General features: G+C 51.3%; 1 protein-coding gene across 2 annotated transcripts in view; it reads right to left on the reverse strand.

Moving 5' to 3' along the window:
• PRKAG3 (protein kinase AMP-activated non-catalytic subunit gamma 3) overlaps positions 1–19,701 on the reverse strand; it is a 389,089-nt gene that overhangs the window by 232,415 nt on the left and 136,973 nt on the right. For both annotated transcript variants that reach the window (XM_085650087.1, XM_085650086.1), the window contains exons 3-5: positions 13,472–13,582; positions 7,425–7,535; positions 6,008–6,082 (exon numbers count right to left, since the gene is read on the reverse strand). In XM_085650087.1, the coding sequence (XP_085506213.1) occupies positions 6,008–6,082; positions 7,425–7,535; positions 13,472–13,582 (297 nt within the window). The remainder of the gene's footprint in view (positions 1–6,007; positions 6,083–7,424; positions 7,536–13,471; positions 13,583–19,701) is intronic.

Raw genomic sequence — 19,701 nt, forward strand, 5'->3', positions numbered from 1 at the left:
AGCCGTGTCCGCTAAGAAGGGCTCACACCACGGTTCAAAGAGGAGTGCACCCGTCTAGCGTAGGATTGGTACTAGAAGCCGTGTCCGCTAAGAAGGGCTCACACCACGGTCCAAAGAGGAGTGCCCCGTCTAGCGTAGGATTGGTACTAGAAGCCGTGTCCGCTAAGAAGGGCTCACACCACGGTTCAAAGAGGAGTGCACCCGTCTAGCGTAGGATTGGTACTAGAAGCCGTGTCCGCTAAGAAGGGCTCACACCACGGTTCAAAGAGGAGTGCACCCGTCTAGCGTAGGATTGGTACTAGAAGCCGTGTCCGCTAAGAAGGGCTCACACCACGGTCCAAAGAGGAGTGCCCCGTCTAGCGTAGGATTGGTACTAGAAGCTGTGTCCGCAAAGAAGGGCTCACATCACGGTACAAAGAAGAGTGCACCTCGTCTAGCGTAGGATTGGTACTAGAAGCCGTGTCCGCTAAGAAGGGCTCACACCACGGTTCAAAGAGGAGTGCACCCGTCTAGCGTAGGATTGGTACTAGAAGCCGTGTCCGCTAAGAAGGGCTCACACCACGGTTCAAAGAGGAGTGCACCCGTCTAGAGTAGGATTGGTACTAGAAGCCGTGTCCGCTAAGAAGGGCTCACACCACGGTACAAAGAGGAGTGCGCCCCATCTAGCGTAGGATTGGTACTAGAAGCCGTGTCCCCTAAGAAGGGCTCACACCACGGTTCAAAGAGGAGTGCACCCGTCTAGCGTAGGATTGGTACTAGAAGCCGTGTCCGCTAAGAAGGGCTCACAACACGGTACAAAGAGGAGTGCGCCCCGTCTAGCGTAGGATTGGCACTAGAAGCCGTGTCCGCTAAGAAGGGCTCACACCACGGTGCAAAGAGGAGTGCGTCACTTCTAGCGTAGGATTGGTACTAGAAGCCGTGTCCGCTAAGAAGGGCTCACACCACGGTGCAAAGAGGAGTGCGTCACTTCTAGCGTAGGATTGGTACTAGAAGCTGCGTCCGCTAAGAAGGGCTCACACCTTGATACACAGAGGAGTGTGCCCCGTCTAGCGTAGGATTGGTACTAGAAGCCGTGTCCGCTAAGAAGGGCTCACACCACGGTTCAAAGAGGAGTGCGCCCCGTCTAGCGTAGGATTGGCACTAGAAGCCGTGTCCGCTAAGAAGGGCTCACACCACGGTGCAAAGAGGAGTGCGTCACTTCTGGCGTAGGATTGGTACTAGAAGCCGTGTCCGCTAAGAAGGGCTCACACCACGGTGCAAAGAGGAGTGCGTCACTTCTAGCGTAGGATTGGTACTAGAAGCCGTGTCCGCTAAGAAGGGCTCACACCACGGTTCAAAGAGGAGTGCACCCGTCTAGCGTAGGATTGGTACTAGAAGCCGTGTCCGCTAAGAAGGGCTCACACCACGGTACAAAGAGGAGTGCGCCCCGTCTAGCGTAGGATTGGTACTAGAAGCTGTGTCCGCTAAGAAGGGCCCACACCACGGTGCAAAGAGGAGTGCACCCGTCTAGCGTAGGATTGGTACTAGAAGCCTTGTCCGCTAAGAAGGGCTCACACCACGGTTCAAAGAGGAGTGCACCCGTCTAGCGTAGGATTGGTACTAGAAGCCGTGTCCGCTAAGAAGGGCTCACACCACGGTACAAAGAGGAGTGCGCCCCGTCTAGCGTAGGATTGGTACTAGAAGCTGTGTCCGCTAAGAAGGGCCCACACCACGGTGCAAAGAGGAGTGCACCCGTCTAGCGTAGGATTGGTACTAGAAGCCTTGTCCGCTAAGAAGGGCTCACACCACGGTTCAAAGAGGAGTGCACCCGTCTAGCGTAGGATTAGTACTAGAAGCCGTGTCCGCTAAGAAGGGCTCACACCACGGTACAAAGAGGAGTGCGCCCCATCTAGCGTAGGATTGGTACTAGAAGCCGTGTCTGCTAAGAGGGGCTCACAACACGGTACAAAGAGGAGTGCCCCATCTAGTATAGGATCGGTATTAGAAGCAGTGTCTGCTAAGAAGGGCTCACACCACGGTTCAAAGAGGAGTGCACCCGTCTAGCGTAGGATTAGTACTAGAAACCGGGTCCGCTAAGAAGGGCTCACACCACGGTACAAAGAGCAGTGCGCCCCGTCTAGCGTAGGATTGGTACTAGAAGCTGTGTCCGCTAAGAAGGGCCCACACCACGGTGCAAAGAGGAGTGCACCCGTCTAGCGTAGGATTGGTACTAGAAGCCTTGTCCGCTAAGAAGGGCTCACACCATGGTTCAAAGAGGAGTGCACCCGTCTAGTGTAGGATTGGTACTAGAAGCCGTGTCTGCTAAGAGCGGGGCTCACAACACGGTGCAAAGAGGAGTGCACCCGTCTAGCGTAGGATTGGTACTAGAAGCCGTGTCCGCTAAGAAGGGCTCACACCACGGTACAAAGAGGAGTGCGCCCCGTCTAGCGTAGGATTGGTACTAGAAGCTGTGTCCGCTAAGAAGGGCTCACACCACGGTGCAAAGAGGAGTGCGTCACTTCTAGCGTAGGATTGGTACTAGAAGCCGTGTCCGCTAAGAAGGGCTCACACCACGGTTCAAAGAGGAGTGCACCCGTCTAGCGTAGGATTGGTACTAGAAGCCTTGTCCGCTAAGAAGGGCTCACACCACGGTTCAAAGAGGAGTGCACCCGTCTAGCGTAGGATTGGTACTAGAAGCCGTGTCCGCTAAGAAGGGCTCACACCACGGTACAAAGAGGAGTGCGCCCCGTCTAGCGTAGGATTGGTTCTAGAAGCTGTGTCCGCTAAGAAGGGCCCACACCACGGTGCAAAGAGGAGTGCACCCGTCTAGCGTAGGATTGGTACTAGAAGCCTTGTCCGCTAAGAAGGGCTCACACCACGGTTCAAAGAGGAGTGCACCTGTCTAGCGTAGGATTGGTACTAGAAGCCGTGTCCGCTAAGAAGGGCTCACACCACGGTACAAAGAGGAGTGCACCCGTCTAGCGTAGGATTGGTACTAGAAGCCGTGTCCGCTAAGAAGGGCTCACACCACGGTACAAAGAGGAGTTCGCCCCATCTAGCGTAGGATTGGTACTAGAAGCCGTGTCCCCTAAGAAGGGCTCACACCACGGTTCAAAGAGGAGTGCACCCGTCTAGCGTAGGATTGGTACTAGAAGCTGCATCCGCTAAGAAGGGCTCACACCACGGTACAAAGAGGAGTGCGCCCCATCTAGCGTAGGATTGGTACTAGAAGCCGTGTCTGCTAAGAGGGGCTCACAACACGGTACAAAGAGGAGTGCCCCATATAGTATAGGATCGGTACTAGAAGCAGTGTCTGCTAAGAAGGGCTCACACCACGGTTCAAAGAGGAGTGCACCCGTCTAGCGTAGGATTAGTACTAGAAACCGCGTCCGCTAAGAAGGGCTCACACCACGGTACAAAGAGCAGTGCGCCCCATCTAGCGTAGGATTGGTACTAAAAGCCGTGTCTGCTAAGAAGGGCCCACACCACGGTGCAAAGAGGAGTGCGTCACTTCTAGCGTAGGATTGGTACTAGAAGCCGTGTCCCCTAAGAAGGGCTCACACCACGGTTCAAAGAGGAGTGCACCCGTCTAGCGTAGGATTGGTACTAGAAGCCGTGTCCGCTAAGAAGGGCTCACACCACGGTACAAAGAGGAGTGCGCCCCGTCTAGCGTAGGATTGGCACCAGAAGCCGTGTCCGCTAAGAAGGGCTCACACCAAGGTCCAAAGAGGAGTGCCCCTGTCTAGCGCAGGATTGGTACTAGAAGCTGTGTCCGCTAATAAGGTCTCACACCTTGATACAAAGAGGAGTGCGCCCAGTCTAGCGTAGGATTGGTACTAGAAGTCGTGTCCACTAAGAAGGGCTCACACCAAGGTCCAAAGAGGAGTGCCCCTGGCAGGGTGTGCTGAGGACAGCGCTTCCTTTCTAGAGTGCGACCTGTCCTCTGCAGTCATCACCTCCTGGTGACATCAGATGTCCCCTCCTACCCACCCAGCATCACTCCTAATGGAGGAAGCACCTGATGATGTCAGAGGTAGGCAGGGAGTGCTGAGGACAGCGCTTCCTTTCTAGAGTGCGACCTGTCCTCTGCAGTCATCACCTCCTGGTGACATCAGATGTCCCCTCCTACCCACCCAGCATCACTCCTAATGGAGGAAGCACCTGATGATGTCAGAGATAGGCAGGGCGTGCTGAGGAAAGTGCTTCCTTTCTAGAGTGCGACCTGTCCTCTTCAGTCATCACCTCCTGGTGACATCAGATGTCCCCTCCTACCCACCCAGCATCACTCCTAATGGAGGAAGCACCTGATGATGTCAGAGATAGGCAGGGCGTGCTGAGGACGTAGCTTCCTTTCCAGAGTGTGACCTGTCCTACACCTTCATCACCTCCTGGTGACATCAGATGTCCCCTCCTACCCACCCAGCTTCATTGGTGATAGAGGAAGCCCAAGACACAAATCTGTGTCAAAGGTGCTCAAGAATTTACATTGGCTGCCAATAAAAAGGCGTATTGAGTTTAAGGCTCTATGTATTGTCTTTAAGACCAAACAGGACTCAGGACCGGGCTTTCTAAAATGGAATTTGCTACCCTATGTCCCAGCCCGCTGTCTTCGCTCATCCTCTGCCCACAACCTTATTGTTCCCAGGGTGAAAAACTGTTCCTGGGGGCGAAGAAGCTTTCTGGTGGGCACAACTAGGTTGTGGAATTCTCTCCCAGTAAGATTGAAACAGGAAACACATCTGTTAGCTTTTAGGAATGCTCTAAAGACTTGGCTGTTCAGTCTTTAAAGTACCTGCGAACCCCCTAGCCTAAATCCTGCTCTCAATTAGCAAGCGCCTTGACACCCTCGGGTCAATGTCTCGCGCTCTATAAATTTCCATTTCATTTCATTTCATTACCTGATGATGTCAGAGATAGGCGGGGGATCGTGAGGACATCGCTTCCTTTCCAGAGTGTGACCTGTCCTCCATCTTTCATCACGTCCTGGTGCATTAGATGTCTCCTCCTACCCACCCAGCATCACTCCTGATAGGGGAAGCACCTGATGATGTCAGAGATAGGCGGGCGTGCTGAGGACGTAGCTTCTTTTCCAGAGAATGACCTGTCTGCCACCTTCATCTCCTCATGGTGACATCAGATGTCCACTCCTACCCACCCAGCATCACTCCTAATGGAGGAAGCACCTCATGATGTCAGAGATAGGCTGGGCCTGGTGACGACAGCGCTTCTTTTCCAGAGTGTGACCTGCCCTCTGCAGTCCTCAGCTCCTGGTGGCATCAGATGTCCTCTCCCATCCACCCGGCATCATTCCTAATGGAGGAAGCACCTGATGATATCAGAGATAGGCGAGCGTGCTGAGGACGTAGCTTCTTTTCCAGAGAATGACCTGTCTGCCACCTTCATCTCCTCCTGGTGACATCAGATGTCCACTCCTACCCACCCAGCATCACTCCTAATGGAGGAAGCACCTGATGATGTCAGAGATAGGCGGGCGTGGTGAGGACAGCGCTTCTTTTCCAGAGTGTGGCCTTCCCTCCACCTTCATCACCTCCTGATTACATCAAATCTCCCATCCGATCCACCCAGCATCACTCCTGATAGGGAAAGCACCTTATGATGTCAGAGATAGGCGGAGTGTGGTGAGGGGAGCATGTGGTTTCTGAACACCTCCTCTCCTCACCCTCACCTGCCAGTGACATCATCCGAAGGCCTTCACTATCCTCTTTGACATCATTCCATATACAGAAAGCAGATCCTGCTGGTTAATATGGCTGTGGGGAGGCCATCATTTCTGAATTTTTCACAGGTAAGGCATTCCTCCCTCTGCTCTGACGTCACCTAAAGTATGAAGAGGGTCTCAGGAGGTCACACGAGTGAAAGGAGGGATTGTGTACTTTCAGTGTTTAGGGAGTGCTCCTCAAGAATAAGACTCCCTCGGCCTGTCCCATCCCACTGTCCTACCAAATAAAGACAAACATTGAGTACGTTTTTCCAAGTTTTAAACTTCGTGTTCATGTCTTGGTCTCACCTCCTGCTCGGTGGGCGATGGGACGGATGCATTTCCAGGTTTCTCTTGGCTTGCCTTGCTGTGCATGGGCCCATCCTGTATGAGAGCAAATATGGGCATGGTCTTTATAATGTCAGCCCCATACATTGAGTCAGAACTGTAAACACACCCACTATCAATCAATCATTCAATCAATGAACTTGTAAAGCGCGCTACTTACCCGTGAGGGTCTCAAGGCGCCCACTAAGCATGTGCTCATTACAAATACCTGTAACAGCTGTAATAACAACTTGTTTTCTATCCATCACTTCAAACTGCAGAAATCTGACCCTACAGACCTAGGGCAGGACCTCTAGGAAACATGTCATGCAACATATTCCCAGCAGAGAGCTTTCTTGAATTCTGCCAGAGCTATGGCAGTGATGAGGGAGTTAATTTCCTTGTTTATCCATAGAGTAACCCTAGTTTTGGAAAACAAGTTGAAAACATTCCGGTGCCTTACTAACCCTTGACCCATGACCCAGATGTAATGCTGGATTCAGATGATCTGTTCCAGGGCATCTCAACCACTGCGAACCTATTTGTTCCACCCTTATGGGCACAAGGCTCAAACCTTCACATCAGCCATAATCAACTCACCCAGGTTTTCCAGTGACTACAAAAGCTCCACTGTGAACACCCGTAAAAATATACAATATTCTGTTAGGTAATGCATCATCCCCCAAGCTGGTCCACCAACATTGACTGGCCAGACCTGTGCAGCCCAACAACCAAGACCATTCTTACCATAGTCTTCGGACCGTATCATCCCACTAACAGGCTAGCGGCCGCCCCCATATGTCGGGGATGGCCGACCCCTCCAGTCTAGCAATGACGCTGGCAGAAAGCTCGACGCCAAGCTCTCCCACGCATTATATATACATACTAGATTAGATGAAACTCTCGTGAACCTGGGAGAAGCCATCATCAGGGAGTAAGGTTGACTGCCTTTCCCAACAACTGGCTGTCCCCAACATATCTGTGGTGTCACTTCCTTCCCATAGAATCTCACCACTGCCCTATGATTAAGGTGAAGATTAATCAGAAGGTGAATGAAAGAAGCTTCTGCCACTATGCGCTGGAAGCTTGCGTACCAAGAAAATGGAGGACAGACTGCATGCAGTCCAAGGCTGAAAACTAAACTAAAGACCACAGTACTTTGGTTCAGGGGCTAGATGAAATCTGCCTAGATAAAGTTGGCACTGTGTGTCATTTAAGGCAATTCCAGTTGTGATGGTCGTTCTGACCTTGCACTCCTTTCTTTGTCCACGTCTTCCCACCTGGTGAGATATAAGCACTTCAAGGCCGCTTCCCTTAATGTTCTTAGAAAGGTGAGTGCACAAATTCCAGTCCATTCCCCTTCCTGTCGTATGAGTGACAACACACCCGGTAGCCTTACCAAGGTTAGAGCCGAGCAGTACAGTCCTGGCCCGACCTCCGGCACAGCAGACAAAGGATGGGCGGCGGATCCAGCTTTCGTTGAGCTTGGCTTGTTGTCCTCAGGTCCATCCTGTGGATAAAGCAAATGTCTATTAGCATTTCAAGATGACCATAGCTTATGCACCAAATCTCGGGGCCTGCCCTGTCACAGAGCGCAGACACCATTTATAGCATCTGGAACACATCCCCAGCCTGTCCAATGTACAGTAACTGGCCCTCCACTCTACAGACCTCTGACATTGCACCGGTGCAAAATATATACTTATCCTATTTATGGGCTACAAAACTATCCCAGCAAAACTCTCCCAAATTTCCCAGGCCTCGTATCTGACGGGAACATTGCTCTATGCAAGCGTGCACACAGTGGACCTCTCCGAGCACCCCCTACTCATTCCCTATCTTTACCTAGGGAGGGGGTTGGAGGACACTAGCTAACTTACAACTTGACCTGGTGCTGCACTCCCTCACCACAGGAGGCTCTATAAGCAATCCCTACAGACCTGCTTACCCGGCTCTACTACGTAATCTTCAGCAAGGTCCCCTTCCACTGATCTCCTGACGCCTAGCCACCCTTCTAGGGTGGGTTGTCCACCTATCTGCAGCTGGTCTCACAAAAACCAGTCTCCAGGCAGTTTATTTGTATTCTATTGTTACTCCTCTTGGTCACTGCCCAGGCGATGAATCCCAAAAAGTGAATAAAACAGTAAATTATTCCTAGTGTTAAAAAACAGGCAATGTCAGAATCTGAAATCAGGATACAAGATGTTTCTTAGGGAGATAAAACTAATGTGCAGCAGGGACAATACAAACTCTTTAGGCAAAGGAAAATATTGGCTTCATCAATGAGCATCTGGAAGGCAATGCATATTGAGTGGAAGAGAAGAGAAAAAGCACAGGCTACAGGAAAGAGGGATTTAAACAGTAGGAAAGGAAGAAAGTAATGTGAGGCAAGACCGTGGAACATCTGTAGATGATTGAGCAAAACACAAAGGAAGATGTTGAAGATAGTAATTCCACAGGAGGCCAAGAAGTAGGTTCCTGGTTGAAGCCTTATTGATACTTCAGTTACAAGTGTAGCAGATTGTAGGAAGATAGTAGGTAAGTTGGAAGGTAGGCCAGAATGTACGCCCCACCAGGAGCAGCCTCCTAGCTGCTCAGCCTGCAATCACCAACTGACTCAGATCTGGCACCCAACTTTCCAAGGCGTCATCAACATTCCACACATGCTCAGGCTGAACAGCAAGGGGAAAGAGAGAGCACAGAAAGAAGAGGAAAAGTCACACTACTACAGAAGACATGCTGGGATGTGATCAAATGGCGGAAGGATAAGAAGAGACAAATGGAATGGTGGAACAGAGAGCACATCAGAGTGCACACGAAGACAGAGATGTACATCGAACAGTGTCCTAAGCAAGAACCGACATGAGCACAAATAAGAATCCAGATGGCTTGAAGGAAGAGAAATGGACATATTTTTGGATATTATAAAACTGGAATCCACAATTTTGGGCAATGTGAGATCTCTGAGAAAAAGGTATGAATATAAAATTAAACATAAGCTGCAGGCCTCTGAAGGAAAAGGAAGAAAAGACGGGGTTTATAATGAGGCTCGGTGAGTATTCTAAAAAGGAACAAATGTAACTTTTAGCTAGGGTTAAAATTGGCCAGAGTAAAATGTCACCCAATACCAGAACGCCGTTATTCGTTGAAAAGGATGCTATGGAGGTTGGAGAAAAAATGTGAGGAGAGGTAAACCTGTTGATCTGTAACCTATTTTATGACTATCTCCTTGTAACATAAACCTGGGGGTCTTCCACATAGATGTTGGAGGACTGACCAAATCTGACATGAAATGAAGAGGCATGGTATATATGAAGGGCACAGTGGGACAAACAGCAGAACTCTGGAGACACCACGCTGAGCGGGAGAGAGACTGAGAATTGACCGGAGAGAGTCTAAAAATTGACCCTAGAAAGTATGAAAATTGACCAGACAGAGCCTGAGAATTGACCAGAGAGAGTCTGAGAATTTACCAGAGAGATCCTGAGAATTGACCGGAGAGAGTCTGAGAATTGACCAGAGGGATTCTGAGAATTGACCAGAGAGAGTCTGCGAATTGACCAGAGAGAGTCTGAGAATTGACCCCAGAGAGTCTGAGAATTGATAGGAGAGAGTCTAAGAATTCACCCTAGAGAGTCTGAGAATTGACCGGAGAGAGTCTACGAATTGACCCTAGAGAGTCTGAGAATTGACCAGAGAGAGTCTAAGAATTGACCGGAGAGAGTCTAAGAATTGACCAGAGAGATCCGGAGAATTGACCCTAGAGAGTCTGAGAATTGACCTGAGAGAGTCTAAGAACTGACCAGAGAGAACCTGAGAATTGACCCTAGAGAGTCTGAGTATTGACTGGAGAGAGTCTAAGAATTCACCCTAGAGAGTCTGAGAATTGACCAGAGAGAGTCTACGAATTGACCCTAGAGAGTCTGAGAATTGACCAGAGAGAGTCTAAGAATTGACCGGAGAGAGTCTAAGAATTGACCAGAGAGATCCTGAGAATTGACCCTACAGAGTCTGAGAATTGACCTGAGAGAGTCTAAGAATTGACCAGAGAGATCCTGAGAATTGACCCTAGAGAGTCTGAGAATTGACCGGAGAGATCCTGAAAATTGACCGGAGAGAGTCTGAGAATTGACCAGAGAGATACTGAGAATTGACCGGAGAGAGTCTAAGATTTGACCGAAGGGATTCTAAGAATTGACCGGATAGATTCTGAGAATTGACCGGAGAGAGAGTCGTAGAATTGACCGGAGAGATCCTGAGAATTGACCCTAGAGAGTCTGAGAATTGACCGGAGAGAGTCTGAGAATTGACCGGAGAGATCCTGAAAATTGACTGGAGAGAGTCTGATAATTGACCGGAAAGATCCTGAGAATTGACCGGAGAGAGTCTAAGAATTGACCGGAGAGATCCTGAGAATTGACCGGAGAGAGTCTGAGAATTGACCGGAGAGATCTTGAGAATTAACTGGAGAAAGTCCGAATTAAAAAAAAAAAATTATTGTTGACATATTCAATAGTTACAAGTACATAAACTTTACAACACTACTAAGATATAATCAAACATATGTGTATATTAGAATCTATTGCTTAACTACTTCCCTAATCTAAGTTATCCTTCCTCAAGTGCAGGATGTCTAATTACTTGGGGGGGGGGTTTTGCAGATATTTCCTCTAAAGTTGTTCCAATTGCCCCAAATCTGTGACCACTTCTTAGGACTGCCACGCAACACATAGACCATCTTTTCCATTACCATACACCAGTCCATGTCTTTTTTCCATGTGTTCAGAGTAGACGTTTCATCTGCTCCCAACAGTCTGGCGATATTTCTCTTAGCAATCATTAGTTCCAATGTTACCCAGGTTTTTTCCATCCCTGCTGAATCTGTGGGGTCCCATACATTCAAAAAACATAGTTTTAACTTGGGCTCTATTGCCTTACATTTGCCATGCACTGAATTACCTGGATGTACACACAGTCCCAAATGGTATGTATAAAGGTCCCTTCCCGATTGCACCCAAAATTACATCTGGGATCCTCCCTATACCCCATCCACACGAGAGCAGTATTTGCCAGATATGCTCTGTGCAGTATTTTCAATTGCACTAGATGCAATTTCGAACAGATTACAACCTCTCTGGGGGAAGACAGAGTTTCCTGCCATTCTTCATCCTCCGTTTCCAGTGTGGCTTTTTCCCAGTGGTTGCGGAGTTGCAAAAGGGGATCGGGCATGTTATTTATTAACTTCTTATATACCAACGAGATTGCTTTTCAAGGCATATACTCGGACAGTCTGAGATTCGACCGGCACAAGATACAGAGAATGGAGAAAGATAGGAGGAAATTCTTTTGGAAACCAAAGATCCTAAAAGAAGGTGAAGAATAAAAAGTAAATAACCATGTCAAACGCAGCAGAGAGATCAATAAGAATTAGCAGGTCGGACAGTTCAGAGTGGCAAACCCGGTGAAGAGTTGGCAACAACAGCGGTATGCAGACTGTTCACCACATTTTTAAAGCCCACTGACATTTTACTCCCTGCATTGCAGCGTCTAATTAAACGGTGCTGCAGTTTGAGGTGGTGAAATTTCAGTGGGCAGGGTCAGGATGGGAGCAGGGTTACAGGGGGCATCCCTCCAAAAACAAAAGGCATTCATTTATGGGGCAAACACCAGCGTAGAGAGCGACTTGGTGTTTGTCCTTCCGTGAAAAGTTCTCAAATCCACAGCAACGTCAGTGGAATGGCCTGAAAACTATACTGGCCCGGAGAAGGAAGAGAGCTGGAATCACTGGAACGCTTATGCTAGACATAGGTTCCAGAACTTTAGAGAGGTGATGATGACGGAAGGTGGGACAGGAATAGGAGGCCAAAGAAAACATTATGGTGTAGCGTGGCGTAGAGTAGTGTGATATAGAGGAGAGAAGTCTAGAGGAGAATGGTGTGGCATAGAGTGGAATGGTGTAGAGTAGAGTGGAGTGGATTGGCGAAGAGTGATGAACAGTGGAGTGGTGTAGAGTAGGGTGGCACAGAGTTGAGTGGCACAGAGTGGTGTAAAGTAGACTAGAGTGGTGTGGAGTGGTGTAGAGTGGAGTGGCGTGTGGTAGAGATGCATAAGGTAGAGTGTCATAGAGTATAGTGGCATGGAGTGGAGAGGAGTGTACTGGAGTGCAGTGCAGAGGAGTGGCATAGAGTGTCATAGAGTGGAGCGGAGTGGCGTAGATTGGAGTTAAGTGGCGTACAGTGTAATGGAGTGATTGGTATAGAGCAGTTTGGAGTGGCATAGAGTAGAGAAGAGTGGCATGGAGTACAGTGGCATAGATTGGTGTAGACTAGAGTGGTGTAGAGTGGAGTGGCGTAGAGTGGACTACAGAAGAGTGGCATTGTGTGAGTGGAGTGGCTTAGAGCGGTGTGGAGCAGAGTGGATTGGTGTAAAGTAGAGTGGAGTAGAGTGGCATAGAGAAGCAAAGAGTGGCGTGGAATGGAGTGGCAAAGTGGTGTGGCATAGAGTGAAAAGGCATGAAGTGGTGTAGAGTGGAGTGGAGTGGCATAGAGTGGAATGGAGTGGTGAAGAGTGGAGTAGTATAGAGTAGAGTGATGTAGAGTAGTACAGTTGTGGGTGAAGTAACTTAAATAAGGAACCAAACTTAAAATTAATGCAAGGGTATGCGACATAAAGGGGATGAATTGATGAAAGGAAACAAAAACAGGCATGCTGGGGCAAGCATCATGAAGGTGTGAATGTGTTGTTAATGTGGCATTTATACAATATAATGGCTTAATTCAACCCACGTAAAAAGTTGGACGAGTACGCCAAAAGATGCAGGCGTGGACATACAGTGTTAAAAAATGTTTGAAAACAGAAGGAATGGACAAAGCAGCAGGAGAACTGGAAACAGAGGAAGTGTCCTGAAACATGTACCTGAATCACAGTGTGATCAGCAGATGGACAATGATAAAGATTGAATCAATCTGTGCTTGGTCCATGCTCCAAGAAAGAACAGGAAGTGATGCTCTGCAGGCACTGGCCAATTAGGAGGCAGCACAGAAGAGTGATAATGAAGCCAACGAATGGCAAAAGATGGGCGGGCTCAAGCCCTTTATTGTAAACAATACCCCTCGCAAGCGAGAAGACATGCAGTGCATGCGCTGTCACAGGCAAGACCTGAAAAGCAAGAAATGGGAGAAAGAACAAGAAAAAGAAAGATAGGGAAATAGTGACAAAGAAAGAGAGCAGGTATTGGGCTAGCTCGGCTGGAGGCAGCACTGGTGGAGGGCTGCTAATGAATCATTGGGTGCAGGCGATACATAGGAATTCAAAGTACAGTAGAAGCGACGGTGAACAGTTGGAGTGGACACACCAGAGACTTTAGGCTCATCCAGGCCTTAATGTCCATTAACTGATCCCATCCCACCCCTGACCAATGACATCCCTCATCACCAGCACCCGTACCGAGCTGGGACCAGCGTAGTCTCTTCCTGGCCTCAACTCCGGGGCAGTGGACTGTGGAGCGGTCGCAGGCTCAGACTTTGCTGGACTTGATGTTACATCCATGGGTCCATCCTGTGGGGAGAGTCGAAGTACAGAAGATATTTAGAATGACCACACTGTGGGCTCTTAATGGACCCGCCCTCTGCTCACACAGGAAATACACAGACCAACACTGGCCGCCCCCCGCCCCGCCGCTGACCAGGAGTCACAGGGCCTGCACCAGCACACAGAGTTGGAAGGTTTGGGGTGGAGGATTCCAGACGGACCAGCAAAGTTTTTCGGTGTTTCATGAGTGTGATACCCTCTAAGGGGCATATCATCAAGGACCGGTGATAATTATCGCTAAGCGCACTTTGTGCTAGGATAATTATCGCCGGGTAACGTGGAATTTTATCGCTGAGATAGCGTGCTATTAGCAATGCTTATCTCAAAAGCGGTAAAATTCCAAGCGCTAACTGCCAAATGTGGGATTATCGCTGGAAATTCAGCGATAATCTCACAAAGTTTGGCAATAGCTTGTTGATAGGGCAGGGCATACTTAGCCATGATATCCACCTTACATAGGATATCATGGCTAAATCAGTTTTGAAGCAGGCGTAAGGAAAGTAGCGATAACAGAGGTTATCGCTACTTTGCTTGTCGCTCTGCAGGTTAGCGTGCCCATTGATAATTGGAGAAATGTTGCTTAGCGACATTTCTCCTGTCATGTCAGGGCAGGAACGCCTAGAGATGCAAAGATGGGCGTTTGGCCAAAGGGCGATAATGCAAGGATTCACGCGATAGCGTGACCTTGCTGATTAGGCTCTAAAATTATCACCGCTTTTTGTCCAAAAACGGACGCAAAAGCGGCGATAATTTTATATCGCCTTCTTGATGATATGCCCCTAAATGCTTACACGTTGACCCCCCCACCTCCCCCACCACCCCTGCACCCACGACCACTCCTTATCCTGTCTCTAGGTAACAACTTTTTTCTTATCTAAACACACTCTTCCGCTGCCTCCCCCATACCCCCCCGCCATACTCTATTGGTAGGTCTGCAGGGGGCACCATGAGGCCTCTTTAGTGAGTTTTGCCGCCCCACCCTTAATGCAATGTCCAGCGTGGGTCGCCCCTGAGACCTCTGGTCCCATAAGGCTGCCCTCACGGTGCCCAAACCAGAGCTTCGGTGCATTCTCATGGCTCTACATGGACGTGTGCTTGACCCCAGGGTCACGCATTCAAATGGCAATGGACACTCAGCCTCTCACCCTCCCGAGGTCGATACAATGAGTACTATTTTAAGTTCACGGTATTACCCTGGTTAGCTTAGTTTTGCCTCCAGATTCAGGGTTCCTAGGTCGGGTTGGCTACTAACCTGTTCCCCTTACTGAGTTTCCTCCAGGTCCCTCCCGGATATAGCCCGCAGGTCCACCCTGGAGCAGACTCAAAAACCAGAGGTGAACGCCCGATCCGGGTGTACCAGCCACCTCATTGTGAGAGCCAACACTTGGCATCAGTTCGCCAGCGCAAGGAACCTCCTAGGGTTTCCGGGCACTTCAGCACATATTGCTAATTCCCAGCTAATTTTCTTTCTCTATTTTTTTCATCAAATAAATAAAATGTGCTGTTTTTTCATTTTTTTCAAAAAAGTTAACTATTTATGTTACAAGTGAGGTGTGGCTCCAAAAACATTTTTTTTAGGTTTACTTTTTTTATTGATTTTAAAAACAAAGTATCATTATAATTCATTAATTTGCCCCGTTCCCATCCCCTCTAATTGTATTCATCGAAAAACGAGGAGCTGTTGTCACCCCGAATCTGTGAAGAAGGTACCCGGGTAATAAGAGGTGCGTGGAAGAGAGTTCCCGGATGTGCGCCAGGCAAATATAGCTGTATTTATGTTCTATAAACTGGTTTCCTCTCAGCTGCGCTGTCCTGTGTCAGGAGGACATCACCAGACACAATGGCCATCGCATGACAGTCGAGGTGAACATATGTCACACTCACAGGATGAACGTTGAGGGTGAGGACATATGGTATAGGTATGTTATGCCACACTACCCTATGGGAGAGGAGGGTGAATGTTTTGCGTGTCTGACGTGGGCCCATTGGGGGACGGTTTTGCTGGACAGCGCCTAGAGGTCGGGGGACACGAGTCGGGAGTTGGAGATGGTCTGCTCAGGTTTATAAGGCCTAGGCCTAGTTTTTCCCGGCTGTGATTTCCACTGACGTCCTCGTCTGGGTAGCGCCTGGAGGGAGCAGCTCATGGGGCCGGAGCTTCAGCCATCAGTCCCCTTGGAGCCACAAAGAAGGAGCCAGGGCACCGTAGAAGGAGCCAGGGCCCGGTAGAAGGAGCCAGGGCCCGTAGAAGGAACCGGGGGCCAATAGAAGGAGCCAAGGCACAGTAGAAGGAGCCGGGGGCCAGTAGAAGGAACCAGGTGCCCGGAGAAGGAACCAGGGGCCAGTAGAAGGAGTCAGGGCCCGTTAGAAGGAGCCAGGGCCCGTTAGAAGGAGCCAGGGCCCGGTAGAAGTAGCCGGGGGCCAGTAGAAGGAGCCAGGGCCCCAATAGAAGGAACCAGGGCCCAGTCGAAGGAGCCATGTAGGAGGAACCAGGGGCTGGAGATGGTCTGGTCAGGTTTATAAGGCCTAGGCCTAGTTTTGCCTGGCTGTGATTTCCACTAACATCCTCGTCTGGGTAGCGCCTGGTGGGAGCAGCTCATGGGGCCGGAGCTTCAGCCATCAGTCCCCTTGGAGCCACGAAGAAGGAGCCAAGGGATTGTAGATGTAGCCAGGAGGCCGTAGAAGGAGCCCAGGGGCCAGTAGAAGGAACCAGGGGCCCGGAGAAGGAACCAAGGGCCAGTAGAAGGTGCCAGGGTCCCGTAGAAGGTGCCAGGGTCCCGTAGAAGGAGCCAGGGCCCTGTAGAAGGAGCCGGGGGCCAGTAGAAGGAGCCAGGCCCCGTAGAAGGAACCAGGGGCCCGTTGAAGGAGCCAGGGCCCCGTAGAAGGAGCCAGGGCCCCGTAGAAGGAGCTGGGGGCCAGAAGAAGGAGCCACGGCCTGGTAGCAGGAGCCAGGGCCCTCCTAGAAGGAATCAGAGGCCCGTAGAAGGAGCCAGGGCCCGTAGATGGAGCCAAGAGGCCATAGAAGGAGCCAGGGCTCTGTAGAAGGAACCAGGGGCCCGTAGAAGGAGCCACGGCCCTGTAGATGAAGCCAGAAGGCCATAGAAGGATATTCAGGGCTCCGTAGAAGGAACCAGGGGCCCATAGAAGGAACCAGGGGTCCATAGAAGGAGCCAGGGGCCAGTAGAAGGAGCCAGGGTCCCATTGAAAAACCAGGGCCCTGTAGACGGAGCTAGAGACCTGTAGAAGGAGCAAGGGGCCCGTAGAAGGAGCCAGGGTCCCATAAAAGGAGCCAGTGCCCCATAAAAGGAGCCAGGGCCCCGGTAGAAGGAGCCAGGGTCCCGTAGAAGGAGCCAGGGACCCGATAGAAGGAGCCAGGGCCCAGTAGAAGGAGCCAGGGCCCAGTAGAAGGAGCCTGGGGCCCGTAGAAGGAGCCAGGGCCCGTAGATGGATCCAGGAGGTCATAGAAGGAGCCAGGGCTCCGTAGAAGGAACCGGGGCCCATAGAAGGAGCCAGGGCCCTGTAGATGGATCCAGGAGGCCATAGAAGGATCCAGGGCTCCATATAAGGAACCAGGGGCCCGTAGAAGGAGCCAGGGGCCAGTAGAAGGAGCCAGGGGCCAGTAGAAGGACCCAGGGCCCCATTGAAGGAATCAGGGCCCCGTAGAAGGAACCAGGGCCCCGTAGAAGGAGCCACGGCCCCATAGAGGGAGCCAGGGACCCCGTAGAAGGAGCCAGGGCCCCGCAGATGGATCCAGGAGGCCATAGAAGGATCCAGGGCCCCGGTAGAAGGAGCCAGGGACCTGTAGAAGGAGCCAGGGCCCCGTAGAAGGAGCCAGGGCCCCATAAAAGGATCCAGGGCCCCGGTAGAAGGAGCTAGGCACCTGTAAAAGGAGCCAGGGCCCCGTAGAAGGAGCCAGTGACCCGGTAGGAGGAGCCAGGGCCCAGTAGAAGGAGCCAGGGCCCCGGTAGAAGGATCCAGGGCCCTGTGGAAGGAGCCAAGGGCCCGTAGAAGGAGCCAGGGCCCTGTAGAAGGAGCCAGGGCCCCGGTAGAAGGAGCCAGGGGCTTGTAGATGGAGCCAGGAGGCCGTAAAAGGAGCCAGGGTCCCATAGAAGGAGCCAGAGCTCCATAGAAGGGGTGAAGGGCCCCGTAGAAGGAGTCAGGGCCCTGTAGTAGGAGTCAGGGCCCAGTAGAAGGAGATAGGGCCCCATAGAAGGAGCCAGGACCCCATAGAATGAGTCAGGGCCCTGGTAGAATGAGTCAGGGCCCCGGTAGAAGGATCCAGGGCCCCGGTAGAAGGAGCCAGGGACCTGTAGAAGGAGCCAGGGTCCCATAAAAGGAGCCAGGGCCCCGGTAGAAGAAGCCAGGAACCTGTAGAAGGAACCAGTGACCCGATAGAAGGAGCCAGGGCCCCGTAGAAGGAGCCAGGGCCCAGTAGAAGGAGCCAGGGGCCAGTAGAAGGAGCCAGGGCCCCATAGAAGGAACCAGGGGTCTGTAGATGGAGCCAGGGGGCCATAGAAGGAGCCAGGGCTCCGTAGAAGGAACCAGGGGCCCGTAGAAGGAGCCAGGGCCCCGTAGATGGAGCCAGGAGGCCATGGAAGGATCCAGGGCTCCGTAGAAGGAACCAGGGGTCCGTAAAAGGAGCCAGGGGCCAGTAGAAGGAGCCAGGGAACAGTAGAAGGAGCCAGGACCCCATTGAAGGAACCAGGGCTCCGTAGACTGAGTCAGGGCCCCGTAGAAGGAGCCTGGGCCCAGTAGAATGAGCCAGGGGCCAGTAGAAGGAGCCAGGGCCCCATAGAAGGAACAAGGGCCCGGTAGAAGGAGCCAGGGCCCCTTAGAAGGAGCCACGGCCCCATAGAGGGAGCCAGGGACCCGGTAGAAGGAGCCAGGGGCCAGTAGAAGGAGCCAGGGCACCATAGAAGGAACCAGGGTCCCATAGAAGGAGCCAGGGCCCTGGTAGAAGGAGGCGGGCACCTGGAGAAGAAGCCAGGACCCCGTAGAATTAGCCAGGAACCTGTAGAAGGAGCCAGGGCCCCGTAGAAGGAGCCAGGGACCCGGTAGAAGGAGCCAGGGCCCCGTAGAAGGAGCCAGGCAGGGACATCTTAAGGATTGTGGGGGCCCTGGGCCAAACATTATTCGGGGGCCCCCTGCTCAGAAAAATTCTGAATTTATTATACATTTTCAGATCATAAAATCCCTCAGCAGCTATAGTCTGATCATCAACAACCATCTTTATTGGTTCAATTATTTTTAAGGGGGCCCTAGTCCTTCAGGGGGCCCCCATTCATTGCAAAGCCTCTGAATATTTCCGAGGTATTGGAGACCTGGGAGCCCCCTTTTCATATTGTGTAGGTAGCCCTATCATTTTTGCGTTATGCCACTGTCTGGGACTGTCCTGGATGCTTAATGATGGGGCCTCTAGAAAGGTGGGGGCGCTGGCCCCCTTTGCCCATGCGTTAAAACGTCATCTTCTACCGGGCCCCTGACTCAGACAGGGCCCCGGTAGAAGGAGCCAGGGCCCTGTAGAAGGAGCCAGGGCCCTGTAGAAGGAGCCAAGGGCCGTTAAAAGGAGCCAGGGCCCCGTAGAAGGAGTCAGGGCCCCATAGAAGGACCAGGACCCCGCAGAAGGAACCAGGGCCCCATAGAAGGTGCCAGGGCCCTGTAGAATGAACCAGGACCCTGTTGGTGTCATGGAGCTTGAGGAGTCCGAAGATGCACAGGAAGGGGGCCGCATGCTTGTCAGCACATTGGAGCGGCGACCCTTTGGGTGGGTAGGAAGCCTGAGATTACCTGAGTAGCCCTCTATTTATTGCATGGGTTTGAGGAAGCATCAACCGTATTATTATAAAGCAATACCCAGTGCCTAGAGGCATCAGACTTCAGATCATGGCACGCCAGTGGGGCTCTTCCAGGATTGTACCCCTTACTGCACATAAACAATCAGGGCCTTATTTATGAGGGCCTTACCCCACTGTTGCGTCAATGTTTGTGATGCTGCGGCGGCGTAAAAAATGTACCAGGGCGCCACGTTTACAAAGTGACGCATCTAGGCAGCTGCGTCACTTTGTAAAACCCTGCGCCACATTATACCT

The sequence above is a fragment of the Triturus cristatus genome, chromosome 3_2 (genome assembly GCF_964204655.1).
Source record: "Triturus cristatus chromosome 3_2, aTriCri1.1, whole genome shotgun sequence".
In the NCBI taxonomy this organism is placed as follows: domain Eukaryota; kingdom Metazoa; phylum Chordata; class Amphibia; order Caudata; family Salamandridae; genus Triturus; species Triturus cristatus.